At 44.4% G+C, this 20408-nt stretch overlaps 1 protein-coding gene across 1 annotated transcript in view; it reads left to right on the top strand.

Annotated features, from left to right (window-relative positions):
• The window catches only part of LOC147449968 (uncharacterized), a 54986-nt gene extending 35675 nt beyond the window's left edge, over positions 1 to 19311 (top strand). The window contains exons 2-5 of the mRNA XM_086522322.1: positions 18120 to 18277; positions 18671 to 18758; positions 18851 to 18985; positions 19064 to 19311. Coding sequence (XP_086378448.1) covers positions 18120 to 18277; positions 18671 to 18758; positions 18851 to 18985; positions 19064 to 19123 — 441 coding nt within the window. The 3' untranslated portion in view covers positions 19124 to 19311. The remainder of the gene's footprint in view (positions 1 to 18119; positions 18278 to 18670; positions 18759 to 18850; positions 18986 to 19063) is intronic.
• The last annotated feature ends 1097 nt before the right edge of the window (positions 19312 to 20408 follow it).

Here is a 20408-nt window from a genome sequence, read left to right as displayed (position 1 = left end):
AATGAATGTTGTATTTTCTCAAGATTAGTGATCTTTATTGCTCAAGGTTCCTTTTAGTTCTTAGGGAAAGAGAGAACTTTCCGTCTTATGGAGAATGCTATGATCACGAACAAAGTGAGTGGATATTGTGCGTGCAAGTGAATGAGACTGAGAGAAGGAGAGAGAAGAGATACGACATCGAGAGGTTGTAAAACCCTCCTCCGAAGGCCCCACTCTCGTCGGCGAGAGTGGTCTATTCTTTGATTGCACGAAGGTGTACAATGCGTATGCAATGGACTATGCAACTTGGTCTATGCCGATGACGACGACGACGATGACGATGACGATGATGATGGCGACGACGACGACGACGATGGCTGAAATCTGAGATCTTCTAATCGCTGAATTTCGGGACTGTTTCGGTGGCTGAAAATGACTGTTTTTGCTGCGTTTTCTTGGCTGAAAAATGAGGTTTCTAAGGGCTGAAAACTGATGGTCTTTACGGGCTGAATCTGCTACACTTTAGGTGAATGATGCCGGTCTTAATTTGCTGCTGAAATCCAAAAACGCCAGGGGCTGAAATTGGTCCTTCTGTCGTCGGGGTTCTGCAAATGCAAAAACGCTAGGTTGACCTGCTGTGTCGTGATGACGTCGGGACTGATCTGCTGTGCACAAATCGCCAAGGCTGATCTGATGCAAAAACGTTAGGTCTTCTGTGGAGAAAATGCCAAAGTAGTCGCGGGGGTTCGGGGGTTGGTCTTGCTGAGAAGTTGCCTGTTGAGCAAGGTGCTCCTGTTGCCTCTTTTGCCATTTAGTGCTAACTTGGGTTTGCTTATATAGAAACTTAGCAAAATTGCCCTACCTACTTTTGTTGGAAAGTCACTTAAAAATAATAAGTGAAAATCCCAATAAATAGGAAAATAGGCTAAATGCATTGGAAAATTCCCCTAACTAATGCTAATGGATTCTGATGGGAATTCCGATGATCATGCTGTGTGCAACCGGAGGATATGCATCTATGCTAAGTGATTGGGCATGCACGGTCTACGAATAGACTCACAAAAGTGCCAGATCACTGCTAATCTAACTTGACTGAACTGACTGAACCCTGCTGTGCTGTAGCGTGTCCACGGACACATAGGGTTGGGATGTGTCATGTGACATCCTCTCCTTTTCAAAGTGAGGTACTGGTACCGAACTGTATGGCGTCGAGGGAGATCGCCAACAGCATCCGGAATCCTGGAAGAGACTCTTCGCCGGCCCACTTTGATGTGTGGATCGTGCGGTACTTGAACTTCATAAAGGTCTGCAACGCTTGCTTCTTTGGGCCGCGCCGAAAGCGACACAAAGTCTTCTGTATCTCCTTTCTTGCTTCAACTTCGTCTACAGTCGTGCTTCTTTCGTCTTCAAGAATCTCGTGTTCTCTAAAGACTGTGTATGCAATGTAGATGAACATAGAAACGGAGTTACAACCCGTTCATCAAACACATGCAAACAATGTGGTCGAATCTTTTCTGTTTGATCGAAATCAATCAACTGTGGCAAATCACAATGGAAATGCCCATGCTTGGTGCTCATGCAATCATGCGCTCGTTCGGAAACTGTGTCATGCCAAGGAAGAGACATGGAATGTGACTTCCTTACATACATACCTTTCAGCTTTTCATGAACAATCCGCATACATTCGTGCTCATCCATGAGAGAAACGTGCTCAACATACAATATGTCATGCCTAGGAAAAGGGATCACATAACGATGCTGACTAAAATACAGGAAACCTTCACGAATGAAACACTCGAACAATGCGTGCGTATCAATCATGCGAACACATAATACTTCTTGTGATGGTTCCTTGGACCAAGGCTCGAGAGCCAAGATCGGTTCTTCGGGATCTATCGAATCTTCTTGTGGGGGATGTGTGGACCTTGACTCGCAAGCCAAGATCGATTCTTGGTGATTGATCGAATCTACAACGAGGTTAGCTTCGCTAGAAAAAGCATCAACTAACACATCATCCTTGTGAACAATCACATCATCTTCATGCAACTCATCATGCTTGTGAGAAATCACATCTTGATCATGCAATTCATCATGCTTGTCATTGTCATCCAAATCATTATGCAAATCATTGGCATCCAAATCATCATGCTTATCCTTGTCATTCAAATCATCATGCAAGGCATTGTCAATCAAATCATCATCATGCTTCACACAATCATGCAAATCTTGTGTGTCATACTTTGGAGAAGAAGAGACTGAGAGAATCTTCTTTTCCCGAATCTCTTGCATCGGTGCTTGAACTTGAGAAAAGAGTCGCAACATCTCTTGCATTCGTGCTTTGTTCTCGGATAAAATTCTGCTTCTATGGCTGCCCTTCTTTCTTGGTACTTACGCTCGATGGCTTCCATATCTTCTTCGTAGGCTTTTCTTTCTGCTTCTCTTGCTTTGTCCAACTTCTCCATAGGAGTTAGTGCAATCTTTGTCGTAGATGGGGAAGGGTCGGAAAAACCTCCTGGTGGGGAAAATTCTCTTCGCCTCTCTCATGCTGATCATCTCCAAGCGAAGTATCCATTCCGCTTCGAGTGATGATCATTCTGCAATCGTGGTTCTTGTGGGTTCTTGGGTTCACGAGGAACTTGGGTTCTTGAGTTCACGAGGAACTTGGGTTCTTGGGGTTCTTGAGTTCACGAGGAACTTGGGTTCTTGGGGGTCTTGGGTTCTTATAGTTCTTGAGTTCTTGAGTTCTTGAGGTTCTTGAGGTTTTCTTTCGCTTGCAAATCGCGTTGGAGAAGGATTTTCTCTTTACCCGAGGTCTACTCCTTTCTGCGGGCGCACCCCTTGGCGGCCTTGCGCTCACACCAAGGTTGCTTTTTCTCACCTCACGTCGATTGGCCGGCCGCTAAGTGCACGGTCCGCTCTCAATGAGTGAAAAGAGACACAAGGGGAGGCTGGACAAGCCCTTCTTTCTTGGGATTCCTGTCACTCTTCAACAAAACACGATTAGAAATCGCCACGCCCAAGTAAACTTGGGTTCGTGCGATCGCAACAAGTAAAAAAATTCTTGTGGTTCTTGTGGTTCTTTCCTTGAGTAATGCAGAACACTTCCAAAGCTCTGATACCAATGTTAGGTGCAGCGGAATGAATGTTGTATTTTCTCAAGATTAGTGATCTTTATTGCTCAAGGTTCCTTTTAGTTCTTAGGGAAAGAGAGAGCTTTCCGTCTTATGGAGAATGCTATGATCACGAACAAAGTGAGCGGATATTGTGCGTGCAAGTGAATGAGACTGAGAGAAGGAGAGAGAAGAGATACGACACCGAGAGGTTGTAAAACCCTCCTCCGAAGGCCCCACTCTCGTCGGCGAGAGTGGTCTATTCTTTGATTGCACAAAGGTGTACAATGCGTATGCAATGGACTATGCAACTTGGTCTATGCCGATGACGACGACGACGGCGATGATGGCTGAAATCTGAGATCTTCTAATCGCTGAATTTCGGGACTGTTTCGGTGGCTGAAAATGACTGTTTTCGCTGCGTTTTCTTGGCTGAAAAATGAGGTTTCTTAGGGCTGAAAACTGATGGTCTTTACGGGCTGAATCTGCTACACTTTAGGTGAATGATGCCGGTCTTAATTTGCTGCTGAAATCCAAAAACGCCAAGGGCTGAAATTGGTCCTTCTGTCGTCGGGGTTCTGCAAATGCAAAAACGCTAGGCTGACTTGCTGTGTCGTGATGACGCCGGGGCTGATCTGCTGTGCACAAATCGCCAAGGCTGATTTGATGCAAAAACGCTAGATCTTCTGTGGAGAAAACGCCAGAGTAGTCGCGGGGGTTGGTGTTGCTGAGAAGTTGCCTGTTGAGCAAGGTGCTCCTGCTGCCTCTTCTGCCATTTAGTGCTAACTTGGGTTTGCTTATATAGAAACTCAGCAAAATTGCCCTACCTACTTTTGTTGGAAAGTCACTTAAAAATAATAAGTGAAAATCCCAATAAATAGGAAAATAGGCTAAATGCACTGGAAAATTTCCCTAACTGATGCTAATGGATTCTGATGGGAATTCCGATGATCATGCTGTGTGCAACCGGAGGATATGCATCTATGCTGAGTGACTGGGCATGCACGGTCTACGAATAGACTCACAAAAGTGCTAGATCACTGCTAATCTAACTTGACTGAACTGACTGAACCCTGCTGTGGTGTAGCTTGTCCGTGTTGTCCACGGACACATAGGGTTGGGATGTGTCTCGTGACACCGAAACAGTCTCGAAATTCAGCAGTTAGAAGAACACAGATTTCAGCCATCAAGTCGTCGTCTTCATCACGTCCTCATCATCGGCATAGTCCAATTTGCATCAGTCCATTGCATTCGCATTGTACACCATTGTGCAATCAAAGTAGACCACTTTCGCCGATGAGAGTGGGGCCTTCGGAGGAGGGTTTTACAACCTCTCGGTGTCGTATCTCTTCTCTCTCCTTCTCTCAGTCTCATTTACTTGCATGCACAATATCCACTCACTTTGTTCGTGATCATAGCATTCTCCATAAGACGGAAGGCTCTCTCCTTCCCTAAGAACTAAAAGGAACCTTGAGCAATAAAGATCACTAATCTTGAGAAAATACAACATTCATTCCGCTGCACCTTGCATTGGTATGAGAGCTTTGGAAGTGTTCTGCATTACTCAAGGAAAGAACCAGAAGAATTTTTTTTGCTTGTTGAGGTCGCACGAACCCAAGTTTACTTGGGCGTGGCGATTCCTAATCGTGTTTTGTTGAAGAGTGATAGGAATCCCAAGAAAGAAGGGTTTGTCCAGCCTCCCTTTGTGTCTCTTTTCACTCATTGAGAGCGGACCGAAAACTTAGCGGCCGGCCAATCGACGTGAGGTGGGAAAAAGCAACCTTGGTGTGAGCGCAATACCGCCAAGGGGTGCGCCCGCAGAAAGGAGTAGAACTCGGATGAAGAGAAGATCCTTCTCAAACGCGATTTGCAAGCGAAAGAAAACCTCAAGAACCTCAAGAACCCAAGACCCTCAAGACTCAAGAACCCAAGACCCTCAAGACTCAAGAACCTCAAGAACCTCAAGACCCTCAAAGAACCCAAGTTGCTCGCGAGCTTAAGAACCCAAGATCATAGTGCATGGTCGTTACCCGAAGCGGAATGGATACTTCGCATACAGGTGATGAGCATGAGAGAGGCGACAAAGACTCGTCCCTACCCTGAGATGATTTCTTCAACCCTCCCTCTTCGCCATCTACGCCACCAAGTGCACCAAACCTTATGGAGGAAATTGTCAAGCAGATGATGGTTATGATGGATAGACAAGAAGCAAATCGCCTTGCTCAGGAACGTGAGCGCTTTGCTCAGGACCGTGAGCGCGACGACAGAATTGCAAGAATGGCCGTAGACCACGCAACCAAGGTCGCACAACAAGAAGAAAATCGCATTGCTCTAGAACGCGAACGCGACGCAAGAAAAGAAAGAAAAGAACTACGAAATGAAGAAGCGGTAGCACGAGCCGCAGCCTTGGAGGCAGAGCGTGAAGCTCGACGAGAGCTACGCACTCAAGAATTGCTTGCCCAAGTCCTAGCCTCGAAGACCGAACCACCCAAAGATCGTGGGAGTTCGTCAAGTGGCGCAAGCCACGATGTGGATTCCAACCATCCAATCACAGAGAAGTTGACTTTCAGTAAGTATGACGGTAAGATGGATGCTATGGTTATTCATTCTTGGTTGCATCAATTTAATGCTTATTTTGCGACAACTAAGAAGACAGGAAATAGCAAAGTTTTGACGACAGCTATGTACCTTGCCGGTGATGCCATCAATTGGTACCATGCATGGCAAGAGGCACAACTAGCCGCGCATCTAGAGGCAGCCGACGCTCACGTCCCTCTCTTTTAGTTGGGTTGATTTCCAAGACAAGCTCAAGGCGCGGTTTATGCCACCGTAGTACCTCGCACGATTGAAGGACGATTGGCGCGCTCTCAAGCAAAATGGTATGCTGGTTATATCTTTTTCTAATCGTGTTTTGCAACTAGGTACCCAATTACGCATGTCGGATGATGAGCGCAAAGAGGCTTTTCTCTTTGGATTGGACGAGTATATCAAGTACGATGTCGAGGTATTCGATCCAATCGATCTCAACAAGGCGGTAGCGATTGCTCTCGCACAGGAGATGAAGCACAACAAGGGAAAGCCTAAGGAGAACAAGACTTCTACAAGTACTTCATAGACTTCTTAGAACGGTAAGAATGATAACTCTTCTAACCAATCTACCAACAATATCTCATCAAAGAATTCTTCCAATGAATCTAAGGGTAAGGCTAACACAACTGCTAAACCTAAGCTTACTCTAGATGAAAAGGTAGCACAAGGAATTGTAGGAGGTTACATCACTTCGGAAGAACAAAGCACTTATTCTAAGGAAGGTCGTTGTTTTCATTGTCACATTTAAGGGTCACATAAAAAGAGCATGTCCTAAGCTTGAATCGAATGAATCTAAAGAACCCACAGTACCCATTACATCTTTAATGCAATGAATGATAACACGAGTGCATCCCAAGTTTCTCAGGACCCTCCCATTGATGATTCTCTCACTAAATGTTATGGTCGTACGTCGGGGCAGCGTTTTGTCATATTGTTTGACCCAGGTAGTATGCATGATGTGATCAGTCCCTCTCTTGTTGAGAGAGCCCGCCTCGAAGTTAGTCCGAGATCTCCTATGGAGGTCTCTAGCTTTCTTTCCGGTATGGACGCTCTCATCACGGAGGAATGCCTTGATGTGTTGTTTGCAATTCAAAAAGCTGCCTTCACTAGAAGATTTGTCGTTTCTCCTCTCTTAAGATGTGATATGATTTTGGGCATTCGATGGTTTCGTGATAATAACCCTCTTATTGATTGGGAGGCTAACACCTTTACTCTCAATGCCAAAAGCGATTCTCCCATTGTCATTCATGGAGAGGACATTGTTCCTTCTCCATCTCTCATTGCTAATATGCAGGACAAGATTGAAAGGATTCAGGAGAAGGAGACTCTATCGGTCTCTTTTTCTCCACAGCATGACACACAAAATTTGCATGATTATGAGAAGCATGATGATTTGAAGGATAATGATTTGCATGATGATTTGGATGACAAAGATAAGCACGATGATTTGCATGATCAAGATGTGATTTCTCACAAGCATGATGAGTTGCATGAAGAAGATGTGATTGTTCACAAGGATGATGTGTTAGTGGATGCTTTTTCTAGCGAAGCTAACCTCGTTGTAGATTCGATCAGTCATGAAGGATCGATCTTGGCTCTTGAGCCTTGGTCCAAAGAACCTTCAGAGGAAGTATTATGTGTTCGCATGATTGATACTCGCGCATTGTTTGAGTGTTTCATTCGTGAAGGTTTCCTGTATTTTAGTCAGCATCGTTATGTGATCCCTTTTCCTCGGCATGACATATTGTATGTTGAGCACGTTTCTCTCATGGATGAGCACGAATGTATGCGGATTGTTCATGAAAAGCTGAAAGGTTTGTATGTATGGAAGTCACATTCCATGTCTCTTCCTTGGCATGACACAGTTTCCGAAAGATCACATGACAGTATGAGCACCAAGCATGGGCATTTCCATTGTGATTTGCCACAGTTGATTGATTTCGATCAAACAGAAAAGATTCGAACGCATTGTTTGCATGTGTTTGATGAACGGGTTGTCACTCCGTCTCTATGTTCATCTACATTGCATACACAGTCTCTAGAGAAGACAAGATTTTTTTCCTTCACTTTACATGGAATGGGTATGTTCATGGTTTTGTGTTAGAGATGGTTTCAGGAATTTTCAGCCATGGAGATTCTTGAAGACGAAAGAAGCAGGACTCTCTAGAACACAGATCCACCCCCGAAATATCCAGGATGTACCGTGGGTGGTGGAAAAACTTGGTGCATTGCTTGGTAACCAGTTCCCTGTCTATTAAACAACATGTAGGCTCTAAAAGGTGGCGGGCTGAACTGGCATAACCTGTGGAATAGGCGTTCTAACCACCTGCTCAAGGACGGGAGGAACTTGTTTGGAGCCCCTGACTCCGCAACATGCGAGTGTTCCCTATCCTGCTGAGACGCATGAAGTACTTGGGCTTGAGCCTCAACAAGCTCTGTTCGCAGTGTAGGTTGCCTATTTTGCTGCGGCACTGGTGGCGCTTGCAAGAACTCCATAAACCTTGGGTTCTGCACTTGTTGCGAAAACACATTCACCGCGGCAACTAACTGAGTCCGGAACGCATCATCCTCAAGTTGCCCAGTCATAAAGCCCCTGTACTGGAGGGACATTCACGTCAACAGGAGGTATAGACAGGCGTGGTCGTGAGCTCTCGCCAATCTCGAACACCATATGAATTTCCTGTCTGTCCTTCGAAGAGGAACCCTCTTCCATAATGCCCTAGTATAATCCCGCGTTCTTGTACTCTGTGTCTTTACCCAAAACAACCGAGGCTCAATTCTTGAGGAAAAAGTGATTGATGTCTCGGCAAGAGAACCTTGAAACCGGCCCATGGGGCGGTAGGCTTTTTGGCTTTCACCCGAAATTCTTTACTTTAGACACACACAGAGAGCACTTCAGAAAGGTAACCTGCAATGAGAATTAACACTTATGCACACACACGGCTCGGAGGCTAATATGCTCTGAGCGGATGCCGACAACCTGTAGGCCCCAAAATTGGTGCCCCTTTTGGTATTTCTTTATACTTTAAGAGGGTAGATTACAAAGAAGAGTCCCGGGAATTCTTTACCTATATCCAGCTAGATACCACCTGTTTTGGCAAAATTTTTGGCAGCATAACAGCCCCAAAACTTGCCCGAAAGCAATTCCCTTGCTAGAACTCACTTCGACCGGCATAAACCCTCTGATTTTTGCCCAAAAACAGTAAATTCAGCTCGCTGTATTTGCTAGTTTTTGCCCTGTTTTCAGCCCTAAACAGTCCTTGAACTGCCCTCTAGCAGTGGGGCACTATTCCCAAGGGTTCTAGCGTGCGTATGGCTGAAAAACAGTCAAAATACAGCGCACAACCAATGCTTGAATCGCACCTGTACGGTGAGGTTATCACCTTCATCGGTGCCTGCTTTTGGAGCAGCAGTTAGCTACTCCTGTTCCTGCTCAGAGAGGCTCTTGCCTCAACAAAAACGCATGTAACCACACAGCTGTACACAAGTCAAATGAAGAGCCCTCTTGTGGGGCATCATATTACTGCACGTAGGGGAGAGAGAGAGCAGTGTAGAGTGTGCAGGACATCACTTCTTGCACTACACTGTACATGAGAGGGAAAGCTTGCACACAATAGCTCTTAACCTGTGGCAGGAGCTTGCAAATGAGCATCCCAGCTAGAAATTCAGCGCCTCTTCTTCTTGCATGAGGAAAGTGCACCAAATTGTGCCACTCGGCGCGTTTACAAGCAATTTCTCGTTTCGGGGCTATCGCCTAAAAATATCCCGACTGGTTGCCCAGTTGACTTTGCGGTAGAGTTCTAAAATGTTTCCCTTGTCATTCCGGAGATAATGACGCGAATAGATTCATGGCCCAAAATAGCAGTTCCCTAATTTTTAGGAGATGCTTCTGTTGGGCTCCCATTGGTCTTCTGACCATCTATCCCCATTGGGACCGCATCCAAAAGTGCAATGTGGCTAACTATCGGGTACTTTCCTTTGGTGACCCCACCTTGACTTTATGCCTTTATTGCCTAGTATCCACCAACTTGCTAAGTGCGACGGGGGGACCTACGTGATCTTGAACTGAGCCTGGACATCCTCTTACTATACGAATTCCAGTGCCGATCAACTTCCCGTCTGCGGGTGAAACTACCGTTTACATTGGCCGCAACTTCAAAAAGAGGGTCTCAAAAATAAAACAAAAATCATTGGAAAGAAACCAACAACTAAGGTTAGCAGTTGCCACGTCCTCGTGACATAGTTAACAGTTGCCACGTCCTCGTGACAACATGTACCACACTTGGACACTCCAAGTAAAGAATCAACCGCGACAACACCAAATACCCACTTCAAAACAATTCACAGATCACAATAGATTTGCACTGGCCTGGCGGAGTTCCGTGCCTAGAGATATTGGCCCCAAAGACTGGCGCCCCTTTCGGTATTTCTTTGTATATTAATCAGATCAAAGTACAAGAGAGTGGCTAGGGTTTCACTCTCAGACTCTGCGTCCAGATGCTCTGAGAAGTGAGGCCCTCACCACTAATTTAAAGGTTACAAGGGATCCCAAAAGCAGAGCCCCAAAAGCTGTTAAAATAAAAAGCATCAATTCTCTCTCTCTCTTAGAGAGTCTTTTCTCTTTTTTTATTAAGAAAAAGCAAAATTCGCGTTGCTCATCATTTTCCTTTTTTTTTTATAATAGTCTCCACGATTTCCGGAAATTAGGGTTTTTGGCAGAAATTAGGGTTTGCAAGAATTTCAGGGTTTCTGGCAGAAATTAGGGTTTTTGCTGTCCGCCACGTCATCACTTTGTGACATACCCCCCTCTTGAAAGCATTGTAATCGACCGCGATTACGCCTGCAAAACCGACAAAAGCCATAAACCGTCTTAGCAGACACTGATTGTTAGTACCTACGTACTAGGAACATACATCTAACACATGTACAAAAACAACAGTCACATCACACGACATCACCAGACATCACAGGACATCACATGACATGCAACATTCATTCGGATCTTAGACCTTGATTTATCGGCAATGTAGCTAGCAATCACATCTAGGTCCAATCGGGACCTCATCGACGTCGGATTGACTAACCCCTATTGCAACCATGTCTATTCAAGATCAATCAGACCAAAATTCTGCAGTCATTTCGGCTATCGGTTCGTGCACTCACAAGAAGTTAAGAACAAATCAGTATCATAATCAGGAATTCCATTTCATAAAGTCATCCAACAAAATACTGTCAGCTCTAGTATCCCTGAAGCTCAAAGAGACATCAGTGACTTTAGTATCAAAATCGAGGCATTTGTTGACAAGGGAGCGGAGTGACTCCCCTCTTGTGCATCCCACTGCACCAGATCTCCGGCCAAGCTGAATTCTGGGTTCCGTTTGGAGTAGACTATGCTAAACCAAAACATTGAGGTAAAGTTTCACAATCCGAGGAGTATCTGCTAGATCCTCCTCCTCCATCCACTTCGCATCAAATGCAGGAAAGTTCTTGAACTAAACCAAGAACCGCCTTCGGACTTTACCTTTCTTCATATCGTTATGTGCCAAAATCTGTTTAGGAACAAGGATCTCCTCGTTTTCTTCCACTTCGGGTTGCTCATCAGGCTCCCCATCATTAGGCACATCACCCTTAACAGGGTTCAAGAGACTCACATGCAATGCATTATGAATCCTCCAAGTATCTGGCAGTTTCAATCGGAAGGAGACATCATGTATCTTGTCAGTGATCTGGAAAGGTTCGTAGTATCGCATACTAAGCTTTGGAAAAAGCCTCTCCTTTCCCTTTTTCTTTCGTAGGCGTGCCTTCTCAAAAGTAAGAGCACCCAATCATCCTCCTTCAGTTTCAAGTCGCGACGATGGCGATCCGCTGCCTTTTTCTGTCGTTCTTGAGACTCCTGCAAAGTCTCGCAAACCTCGGCAAAAGCCGTATCCAAATCTCGCGAATTTTCATCCACTTCAAATATCTAATCTTTCGTGCTCAGGAAGGATGGAACCTTCGTAGCACTTTCAACAATCTCACATGGCGTCTTCCTCGTCGAAGAGTGTATCGTGTTATTGTAGGCAAATTCCACCAAAGGTAAGTTCTTTTTCCATTGAGTCTTCTGATCCGAGATACAAGACTTCAATAAATCTAAAATCACTGAATTGGCAATCTCAAATTGCCTGTCAGTCTGCAAGTGGAATGATGACGAGAACTGCAACCGCGTGCCAATGTTCTTCTAAATTGCCTTCCAAAACAAACTCATAAATCTGGGGTCTCTGTCGGAGACAATTGTCTCAGACGTGCCATGTAATCGGAAAATCATCGTGATCTTTCTGTGTTCTCGAGAGATCAAAAATGAAATCCATTGCAATACTTTCCCAGGGGTGGGTGGGTATGGGTAAAGGCTGTAACAATCCCTGTGCCTTATGCTTGTCAAACTTGACCTTCTGGCATACCAAGCAACTGCGCACAAACTCTTCCACATCCTTTTTGAGTCTCGGCCCAAAGAAGTATCTCTCTACCCCCTTCATGGTGGTAGCAATGCCGCGGTGACCCGTAAAAGGTGGACAGTGGCATTCAGTCATAACCTTATCCCTCAACGGCTATGTAACGCACAACATAGTCTTTTTCATCAAGTAGCCTTCCGAAGGGAGTATCCAGCTACTGTCTCCCCATCCCGTATCCGTGTGAAAATATCTGCAAAATCTGTACCTGTGGCATAGTGATCGACCATATCCTCGAAGCTCCTATGATGTATCGCGGAAACAGCTAGAACCAACGGTTTCCGAGACAAAGCATCTGCCACCACATTCTTCTAACCCTGCACATGGACAATCTAGAAGTGGAACTGTGACAAGATGTTCGCCCACCGCATCTGCTTTTCCGAAAGCTGCTTCTGTGACAAGAAGTAGCGCAAACTGTGATGGTCTGTAAAGACAGTAAAATCCGCTCCGATTAGGTAATACCGCCACTGAGTAAGAGCATGGATAACCGCCAAAAGCTCTTTCTCATAGATTTGTGCTGTCATCTCCGGCCTAGAGAACAAACGGCTCTCATAAGCTATGACATGGCCTTCTTGCATCAAGACCGCACCCAGACTACGACCACAAGCATCACAAAATACTTCAAATGACTTCTGCAAGTCCGGCAAAGTCAAATCTGGTCGTGTAGTCAATTTCTCTTTCAATGTCCGAAAGGCAGTCACCTCTGTGGGTCCCCACGAAAAAGATACTCCTTTCTGTGTCAAGGTATGCAAAGGGGAAGCAACCTCTGCAAACTTTCGTATGAACCACCTGTAGTACGAACACAGTCCCAAGAAGCTTCTAACTTCATGGACATTCCTCAAATTGGGCCAATCACGGATAGTCTCTATCTTGGCCGGGTCCATTTGCACTCCTGCTGCTGATGATCTCTGTGTTCTGCCTCATTCTTGGAGAAAACAATGATGTCGTCAAAGAAAGTGCCAACAAATAGCCTGTACTCTCGAAAAATCCTTTCCATCATCCGGTTAAATGTCGCTGGAGCATTGGTTAAGCCAAAAGGCTTATCAAAAACTCAAATAACCCAAAAGTCGTTTGAAAAGCTGTCTTGTAGACATCTCCTGGCGCTATCCTGATATGATGATATCCACTCTTCAAGTCAATCCTGCTAAAGCACGAGGATCCCTGTAACCTGTCGAGTATATCATCGATCCTAGGAATCGGAAATCTGTTCTTGATGGTGATTTCGTTGAGAGTGCTATAATCAATGCACATTCTCCAAGATCCGTCTTTTTTTAAAACCAACAACACTGGAGAGCAATACGGTGAAGTACTAGGTTGGATAAGACCCTTTTCCAAGAGGTCTTTCACTGGGTTCATAATCTTTTCATTCTGTACTCGGCCCACATGGTAAGGTGGCCGATTCGGTGGCGTGCTTCCAGGTATCAGATCAATGGTTTGATCTTCAGGCCCTCTGAAAAGCAATCGGCATGAGTGTGGAGAAAAATCTTGGCGTTCTTTTGATCAGGTCAAAACATATTCAACCTTTATCCATCGTTTAGTTCTCTCCCAAAAGAATGAGTAAGAAACTGAAGCTCATCAAGTACAATCTCTAAGCCCTTCATTTATCAAAGTCGCTTTCTCGGCCCGGTAGTCAACCATGGCGTAGTTCTTGTGGTACCAAGGGATCCTGAGTAGAACGTCACTCGCGTGCCCTGAACACCCCTGTCATTGCAAACAAAGTTTGCCAATGCTCAGTGTAATGGCAACATCCCATCCGGGTGCCAGTCGAACTACCTGTGCCTGTGGCGTCAGTCTGTCGGGCGTAATTCCAAATCGAGCCGCCAATTCCAAGTGAAAAGAAGTTGGCCTTTACTCCTTCAAAAGAGCTTCCTGATCCTTCACTTTGCCCCAAAAGCGGCAAAAGCGGCAAAGTTTGTACTTTCATTCATTAGATTCGGTACAGGTCCCACGCCATGTGGTACCAGTTCTGCTTTTCTATCTGCCTTTTCTGCAACATTCCTCAGCTGCTCTCGAACTCTCAGGCCTGTCGTCGTTCTTATCATTGTGTTCTTTCTGTGGCTTTTTAGGGCACTTCGCGGAGATACGTCCATGTTCCGCGCATCCAAAGCACTTCCCCTCTCTGATAAAGCGAGCTCTCTCCTCAGGAGTAAGCTTGGGTCGTGCAGCCTTTTTCTCTGTGTTGCTCTTTTTCTTTCTACTCTCATTCCCAGAAGTCTGTTTGGCTCGTTGTGTCATGGCCTTATCTGTGGGGTAGGTCAAACTGCCAGAGTGAATGGCAAAGCCCCGCTTCGCATGACTCATCAACTCCTGAATAGAAGCTGACTTCTGTTCCAAGCAGTGATCTTGGATCTCTGTAGGTAGACCCAAGGTAAACCGCTCAATCTGTTCTTTGAACGAGGTCTTCTTGAATGAAGAGGCGGGTAGAAAGAGCTCCAGAATCTTTCACATTAAGTATTTACTGTATCGCTCTTGGTTATGCGAAGATGGTTCCAAGCAGCTCGTACATCTCGTTCATATTCTTGCGTCAACCAAGAAGAAATAAAAAGCTTTTTAAATTTCAGCCATTTAACTGGCGCAGTCTTGTTTAAAAGAAGCGTGGACCACCAAGTACGAGCATTCCTCTTAAAGTAAGAGGCAACTCTCCGAATCTTGGAGTGCTTTGAATAGCGTCCTCTCGCGAAAGCGATGTCAAACTGCTGTATAAAAGACAAAGCCTTCGAAGCATCTGAGTATCCTGAAAAAGTATCAAACTTGATCAAGTGGCCACCTTCCTTAATCTCTCGAACTTTCTTGCTTTTATCTTCGAGAAAGTCATATTGGTTAGCTTTGTTAAAAAAATTCTTCTTGTTCGCATAAAAGTTTCCGTCATCGGAATCTGAGCTGTCTGTAGACGAGTCCTTAGTAGAACTGTCAGACTCTGGGCGAGATGTAGCCTTCTTTGCCTTTTTCTTGCCCTTTCCGAAGCTTTGTGTCTTGCTTCGCTTTTTGCTTTTCCTGTCTTCTTCGCTCGAGTCTGAAGAGCTCGAAGAACTGTCAGAAGAAGAAGAAGAAGAAGAAGAAGAAGAAGAAGAACTGGGTACTCCTTCAAATCGAACACGCTTCTTCTGTTTCTTTGACTAGTCGAATGTCGACCGACGACCCAAATATCCCGGGAAGTCAGTGCCTTTCTTTTGCTTTTTGCCGTGCTTTTTGGCTTTCTTTTGCGCGTCAAAAAGCTGAGCAATCCGTGCATCAACCATGTTCTCCAGTTCCTTCTCCGTATATTTTCTTGGAGGCAGAAGGTTTAGCGGGTTTCGGAAGTGGTGTTGTGGTTCTTTGCCACTCCATTTGTACCTCTTCCAAAGAGGTCTGGTTCATATATTTTGCCATCTTTGGGTCCTTGGCAAACTTGAGCATCATCTTTGTTGCATCGCCAATCCATCTCTCTTTGCTCCGCCTGAGTAGGCCGAGGCGGACCATACTCTCTGCCAGAATCTTCGTTGTGATCCCAGCCCGCATCTCCAGATGCAGAGGGAGTCGACTGATCATTGCCTGAAGCCATAGGTGCCGCGGAATTTTTATTTTTCGGGGATCGGATTTCCCGTAGAAGAGAAATTGGCCGTGCTCTGATACCACTGTAACAGACTTGGACACTCCAAGTCAAGAATCAACCGCGACAGCACCAAATACCCACTTCAAAACAATTCACAGATCACAATAGATTTGCACTGGCCCGACGGAGTTCCGTGCCTAGAGATATTGGCCCCAAAGACTGGCGCCCCTTTCGGTTTTTCTTTTTATATTAATCAGATCAAAGTACAAGAGAGTGGCTAGGGTTTCACTCTCAGACTCTGCGTCTAGATGCTCTGAGAAGTGAGGCCCTCACCACTAATTTAAAGGTTACAAGGGATGCCCAAAAGCAGAGCCCCAAAAGCTTTTAAAATAAAAAGCATCAGTTCTCTCTCTCTCTCTCTCTCTCTCTCTCTCTCTCTCTCTCTCTCTCTCTCTCTCTCTCTCTCTCTCTCTATCTCTCTCTCTCAGAGAGTCTTTTCTCTTTTTTTATTAAAAAAAAGCAAAATTCGTGTCGCTCATCATTTTCCAAATTTTTTTAATTTATTTATAATAGTCTCCGCGATTTCCGGAAATTAGGGTTTCTAGCAGAAATTAGGGTTTCTGTTGTCCGCCATGTCATCACTTTGTGACACAACAGGACCTCCCTTTCTATCAGTAGAGAGGTATTTGCTTTAGATTGCACAAGTGCTGATACAACTGTCCTAGATGCTGAGATGTTAATGGGATCTTGTTATTGATGCTTGGATCTGAGAGGCTAAGATCTGAAAGTGCAAAACGCTAGGGAGGCTGTCTGGGATTTGCAAACTCGACGAGGCTATGGGCTGAGAACTGAAAACACTGGTGTTTGTGGCTTGGATCTGCAACTTGACGCCGATCTGAGGATGCTATTGGCTGAAGCTGGAAACGCTAGGCTGATCTGTTGTCTGAGGCTGATCTTGTGCAAAAGCACCAGGGTTGATGATACTTATGGCTGAAATTGCTGTCGCTAGGTTGGGGATGGGTATGCTGGAGAAGATGGTGATGATGGCTGAGGTTGATACCGGGAGAAAAACGCTGAGGTTTTGGCAAAACGCAAGGGAATTGGGTTCTGTGGGTAAGGCTGCCTATGGTGGTGCCGCGCTGGATAATCCAAATGGTGACCCTGGGGGTCATCTTTATACTGCAAAATAAGTGGGTCGAGCATAGTGCCAAAGAGAGCCCCATGACTTTGCTTATGCTGGGTAATAATAAGTTATTAAACTCATCATAAGAGGTGCTTCACATGCAGGTAAATACCCAGGTTGGGTTCTATAGACTAGAATGGGAACACTCCCCCTTGCCTACACCTCGCAGACATTGGCGGTGCTCTTGTGCAATTAGAGGCTATGCAACTGTCACAAATTGATGATGTGGCAGTGCCCGGACACACATACGCACCCAAGTGGTTGACAGTATGGATCTCCGCAATGCACGCTGACTGGCTGATGCGGCAGTGTGTACGGAATCCCGGGAAAAAATGCGTTGGCTGTACGGACTGCCGTAAAACGCGCTGGCTGCTGACGTGGCAAAGTTGTATGGAAATTCCACGATTTCCGTTGCTGCTTTTGGGCAGCGCTATTTTTGGGAGCCATTGCTTTTAAGAGTTTAATGCTTTTGGGCTCTATTTTTAGCAACCCTTGTAAAACCTTTATAAGTGACCCAAGGGGCTCACTTTGCAGAGCATTTGGACGTAGAGTCTCAGAGCGAGCACCCGCGGGCTATTGTACTTTGCTCAAAGATTAATATAAAAGAAATACCGAAAGGAAGTGAAAGACCTCTTGGAAAAGGGTCTTGTCCAGCCTGGCGCGAGTCTTTGGGGCCAATATCTCTTGGCACGGAACTATGCCGGGCCGTGTCGACTCTCTTATTTTGTGAAGTGAATCTCTGCTGTGTCCCAGTAGAATCTTGACTTGGGTGTCCAAGTTTGTTACAACAACTATACTAAAGTGCCCAAACATGGACGTCTTGCGTACATGCTCACAAGGGTGCCAGAACACTTCAAACACTTCCTAGGCTGTCCTTAACGCTAGAAGTAGGAGTTAGCTTGTCCATATGCACATAGGGCTAGATGTGCACGTGAGTTTTGCAGTTCAGCACTTCGTTTGGAATATATGCCAAAGCAATTTCACTTTTCTGTTCCGTTAGCAGCTCAAAGTTCTGTACTTGGTTTCCTTTGATGCTATTTTCACGAGAGAATTTTTTATCACGTGCTGATGCTAGTAAATCTTCCATGATCATGGAATAAATTTATGCTTTATTTGCTAGGCTCGTAAAGCCCTGGTTTTCATGAAATCTATCTTAGAGCTCATGCTTTTTGCAGCGCGTTCTTTCCTTGTATGCCTGTTTTAACATTCCACTAATATCACTTTGCTTAGGATTCTTGCAGAACTGCCATTCTTCACCTGGTGAAGATTTCGTGGATCCAGCTGAGCAAGCACTTGTTGAGACTCTAGATGCGCGAGATTCTTTAACGGAGCTTTGTGAGGATATCAAGTCTTTTACACAAAAAACTGTGTCGAATGCAGATCTTCAAAACCCAAGAAGGTGGGCAAGCATTCAATGGGAATCATTTTAGCTGATGTGAATTGTCATATTGGCTTAGTTTTAAGTTGGTTTAAGTGGGTAATGTTTATACTCAGTACTTACCTGTAGTGCCTTTCCTGCCTTATACGTATACTTTGTGTTGGCATTCTTTGCAATAACGAAGCATATTTTTTCTCCATCGTTACCAAAGCATTTGAACTAGAGCTTTAGTTGTCGACTCATGTCTAGGTTGCTGCTGTTTTTCCTTACATAGCAGCTGTGTTGTGCAATGATCAGTTGCCTTGTCATTTGGCCTGGCAACAGTGCTTTGAAGCTTAATGCCGACGTTGAAAACTTCTGAGTAAGTATTAGACTTCTAATAGTGTATGTTCTTTGCAATCTGGTGCATTGCAGAGCCCTTGGTGAGATTTATGAGAGCCTTGAAACAAGCTTGCCAAAGGTGGCAGAGCAGTTTGAGCTTGAGGAGGATATTGTCCAGGAAGTACTTTACCGTTGCGCACGATATACTGCATAGTACAATCTCTAGTACTCTACTTCTAAAACGTTTTTTCTGGCTCTTTGGATTGTTGGCAGTTGCTCGAAAGTGTTGCATGTGCACAAGATGTGTTTATAAGGAGTTGTTTTACGACCAATCCAACTTCTGGCTTGTACAACTGCTCCAAGTTTCTAGAGCTTGCATGTGGACAGATAGATGAAATGCTGGAGCAGGTTGTGGTACTTCACTTCTACATCTAGCTTTCACTTTATGATTTCTCACTAAAATATAATGCTCCTTTGAATTTTTAGGTTCCGATGAAAACATTGCAGGCAATGCAGCTTTTAAGAGGAATTAGGCCACTTGCATGAAATTCTACAGAAGTTACAAGTTCTGTAAAGCAGTATAACTTCAGCTGCTTGTTGCAGAGGTATAAAATTTGTGAATTCGTGGATGTTGAGGTGCAGGCAACCATCTCGTGCACTTGTATACTAAGACCGGTTGTATTAATTTGTTTTACATTTTACACAGCAGGAATATATGTGGGTTGGTACCTTTATTTCTTTGTTTCTAATTCAATGTGCTTTGACTACTAAAGACGGGCCAAAGTCTGCAGCTACGTAGTTCTTGAATGTGCCAATGAAGGTGTCAACTCGATATTTTTTGAGATATCTACATTCAATTATTCCCTTGCTTGGCAAATGCATAGTAGGCTCTCTTCTTGGCATCAGGACCATGTATAGCACATTCATGTATGAGTGTTATCAATTTACTTATTTTGGATAATCTTAGCCATCTAGACCATGATTTATTGTTTCACACTTGTTAATTCATTTGATTCTCGCTTACAGCGGGAAGTGTAATTATGTGATAAACACTCTATGCAAATAGAAGTCCACTTCAACTGCTATTTTTGGAGTTAATTGTTTTAAAAAAAAGTTACCTTCTCTATTTTTGAAGCAAACACAACAAAAAGCACCCTTAAAGATCTCATCACTCCCGGGGCTTTGTGGATACTCATTTGTGTTTGCTTCGAAAACAGAGTCACCTTTTTTTGTTCTTAAACTCCAAAAGTAGTAGTTGAAATGGACTTACATTTGCAAGAAGAGTTCTCATCACATAATCACACTATTGCAATTGAAAGCGAGAATTAAATAAGCATTTATATGTGAGAAACGATAAATCATTGTCTACATGCTTAAATTATCCAAAGTAAGTAAATTGATGACAATGACCCTTATTGACCTCCACCCAATTGAATATTTATAGCTCATTGTTTAACTATTTCTTGAACCATAGCTCCCTAGTGGTTGTGGTGAAAGTGGGCTTTCTTGCTTTACACCAATAGGATTTCTCTCTCCCAAGCAAACTCAGTATATCACTCTCATATGTATGCGAAGTTGCATGCAATCGGATTGTGAACCTTGCCTACGTCTAGTTGTTTGTACAGTTTTTTACAATGCATACGTTTGTGTGTGAGTATCAATTTTTCCCAAATTCTCCTTACACTTTCCTTGAGATTCTTCAAAACTTACCACATGAATGTGCGTTCTCATAAGTGAGAATGAGAAAGATGACCAATCTACATATTCTACACTTTGCGACACTCTCATGTGCGTTAATGCATCCTTGTTAATATTGTCCCCTTTATCCTTC

The sequence above is a fragment of the Adiantum capillus-veneris genome, chromosome 10, assembly GCF_014529385.1.
Source record: "Adiantum capillus-veneris isolate H3 chromosome 10, ASM1452938v2, whole genome shotgun sequence".
Taxonomy (NCBI): Eukaryota; Viridiplantae; Streptophyta; class Polypodiopsida; order Polypodiales; family Pteridaceae; genus Adiantum; species Adiantum capillus-veneris.
Note: the sequence above shows the minus strand (reverse complement) of the source record. Positions and strands in the feature narration are given on the sequence as shown.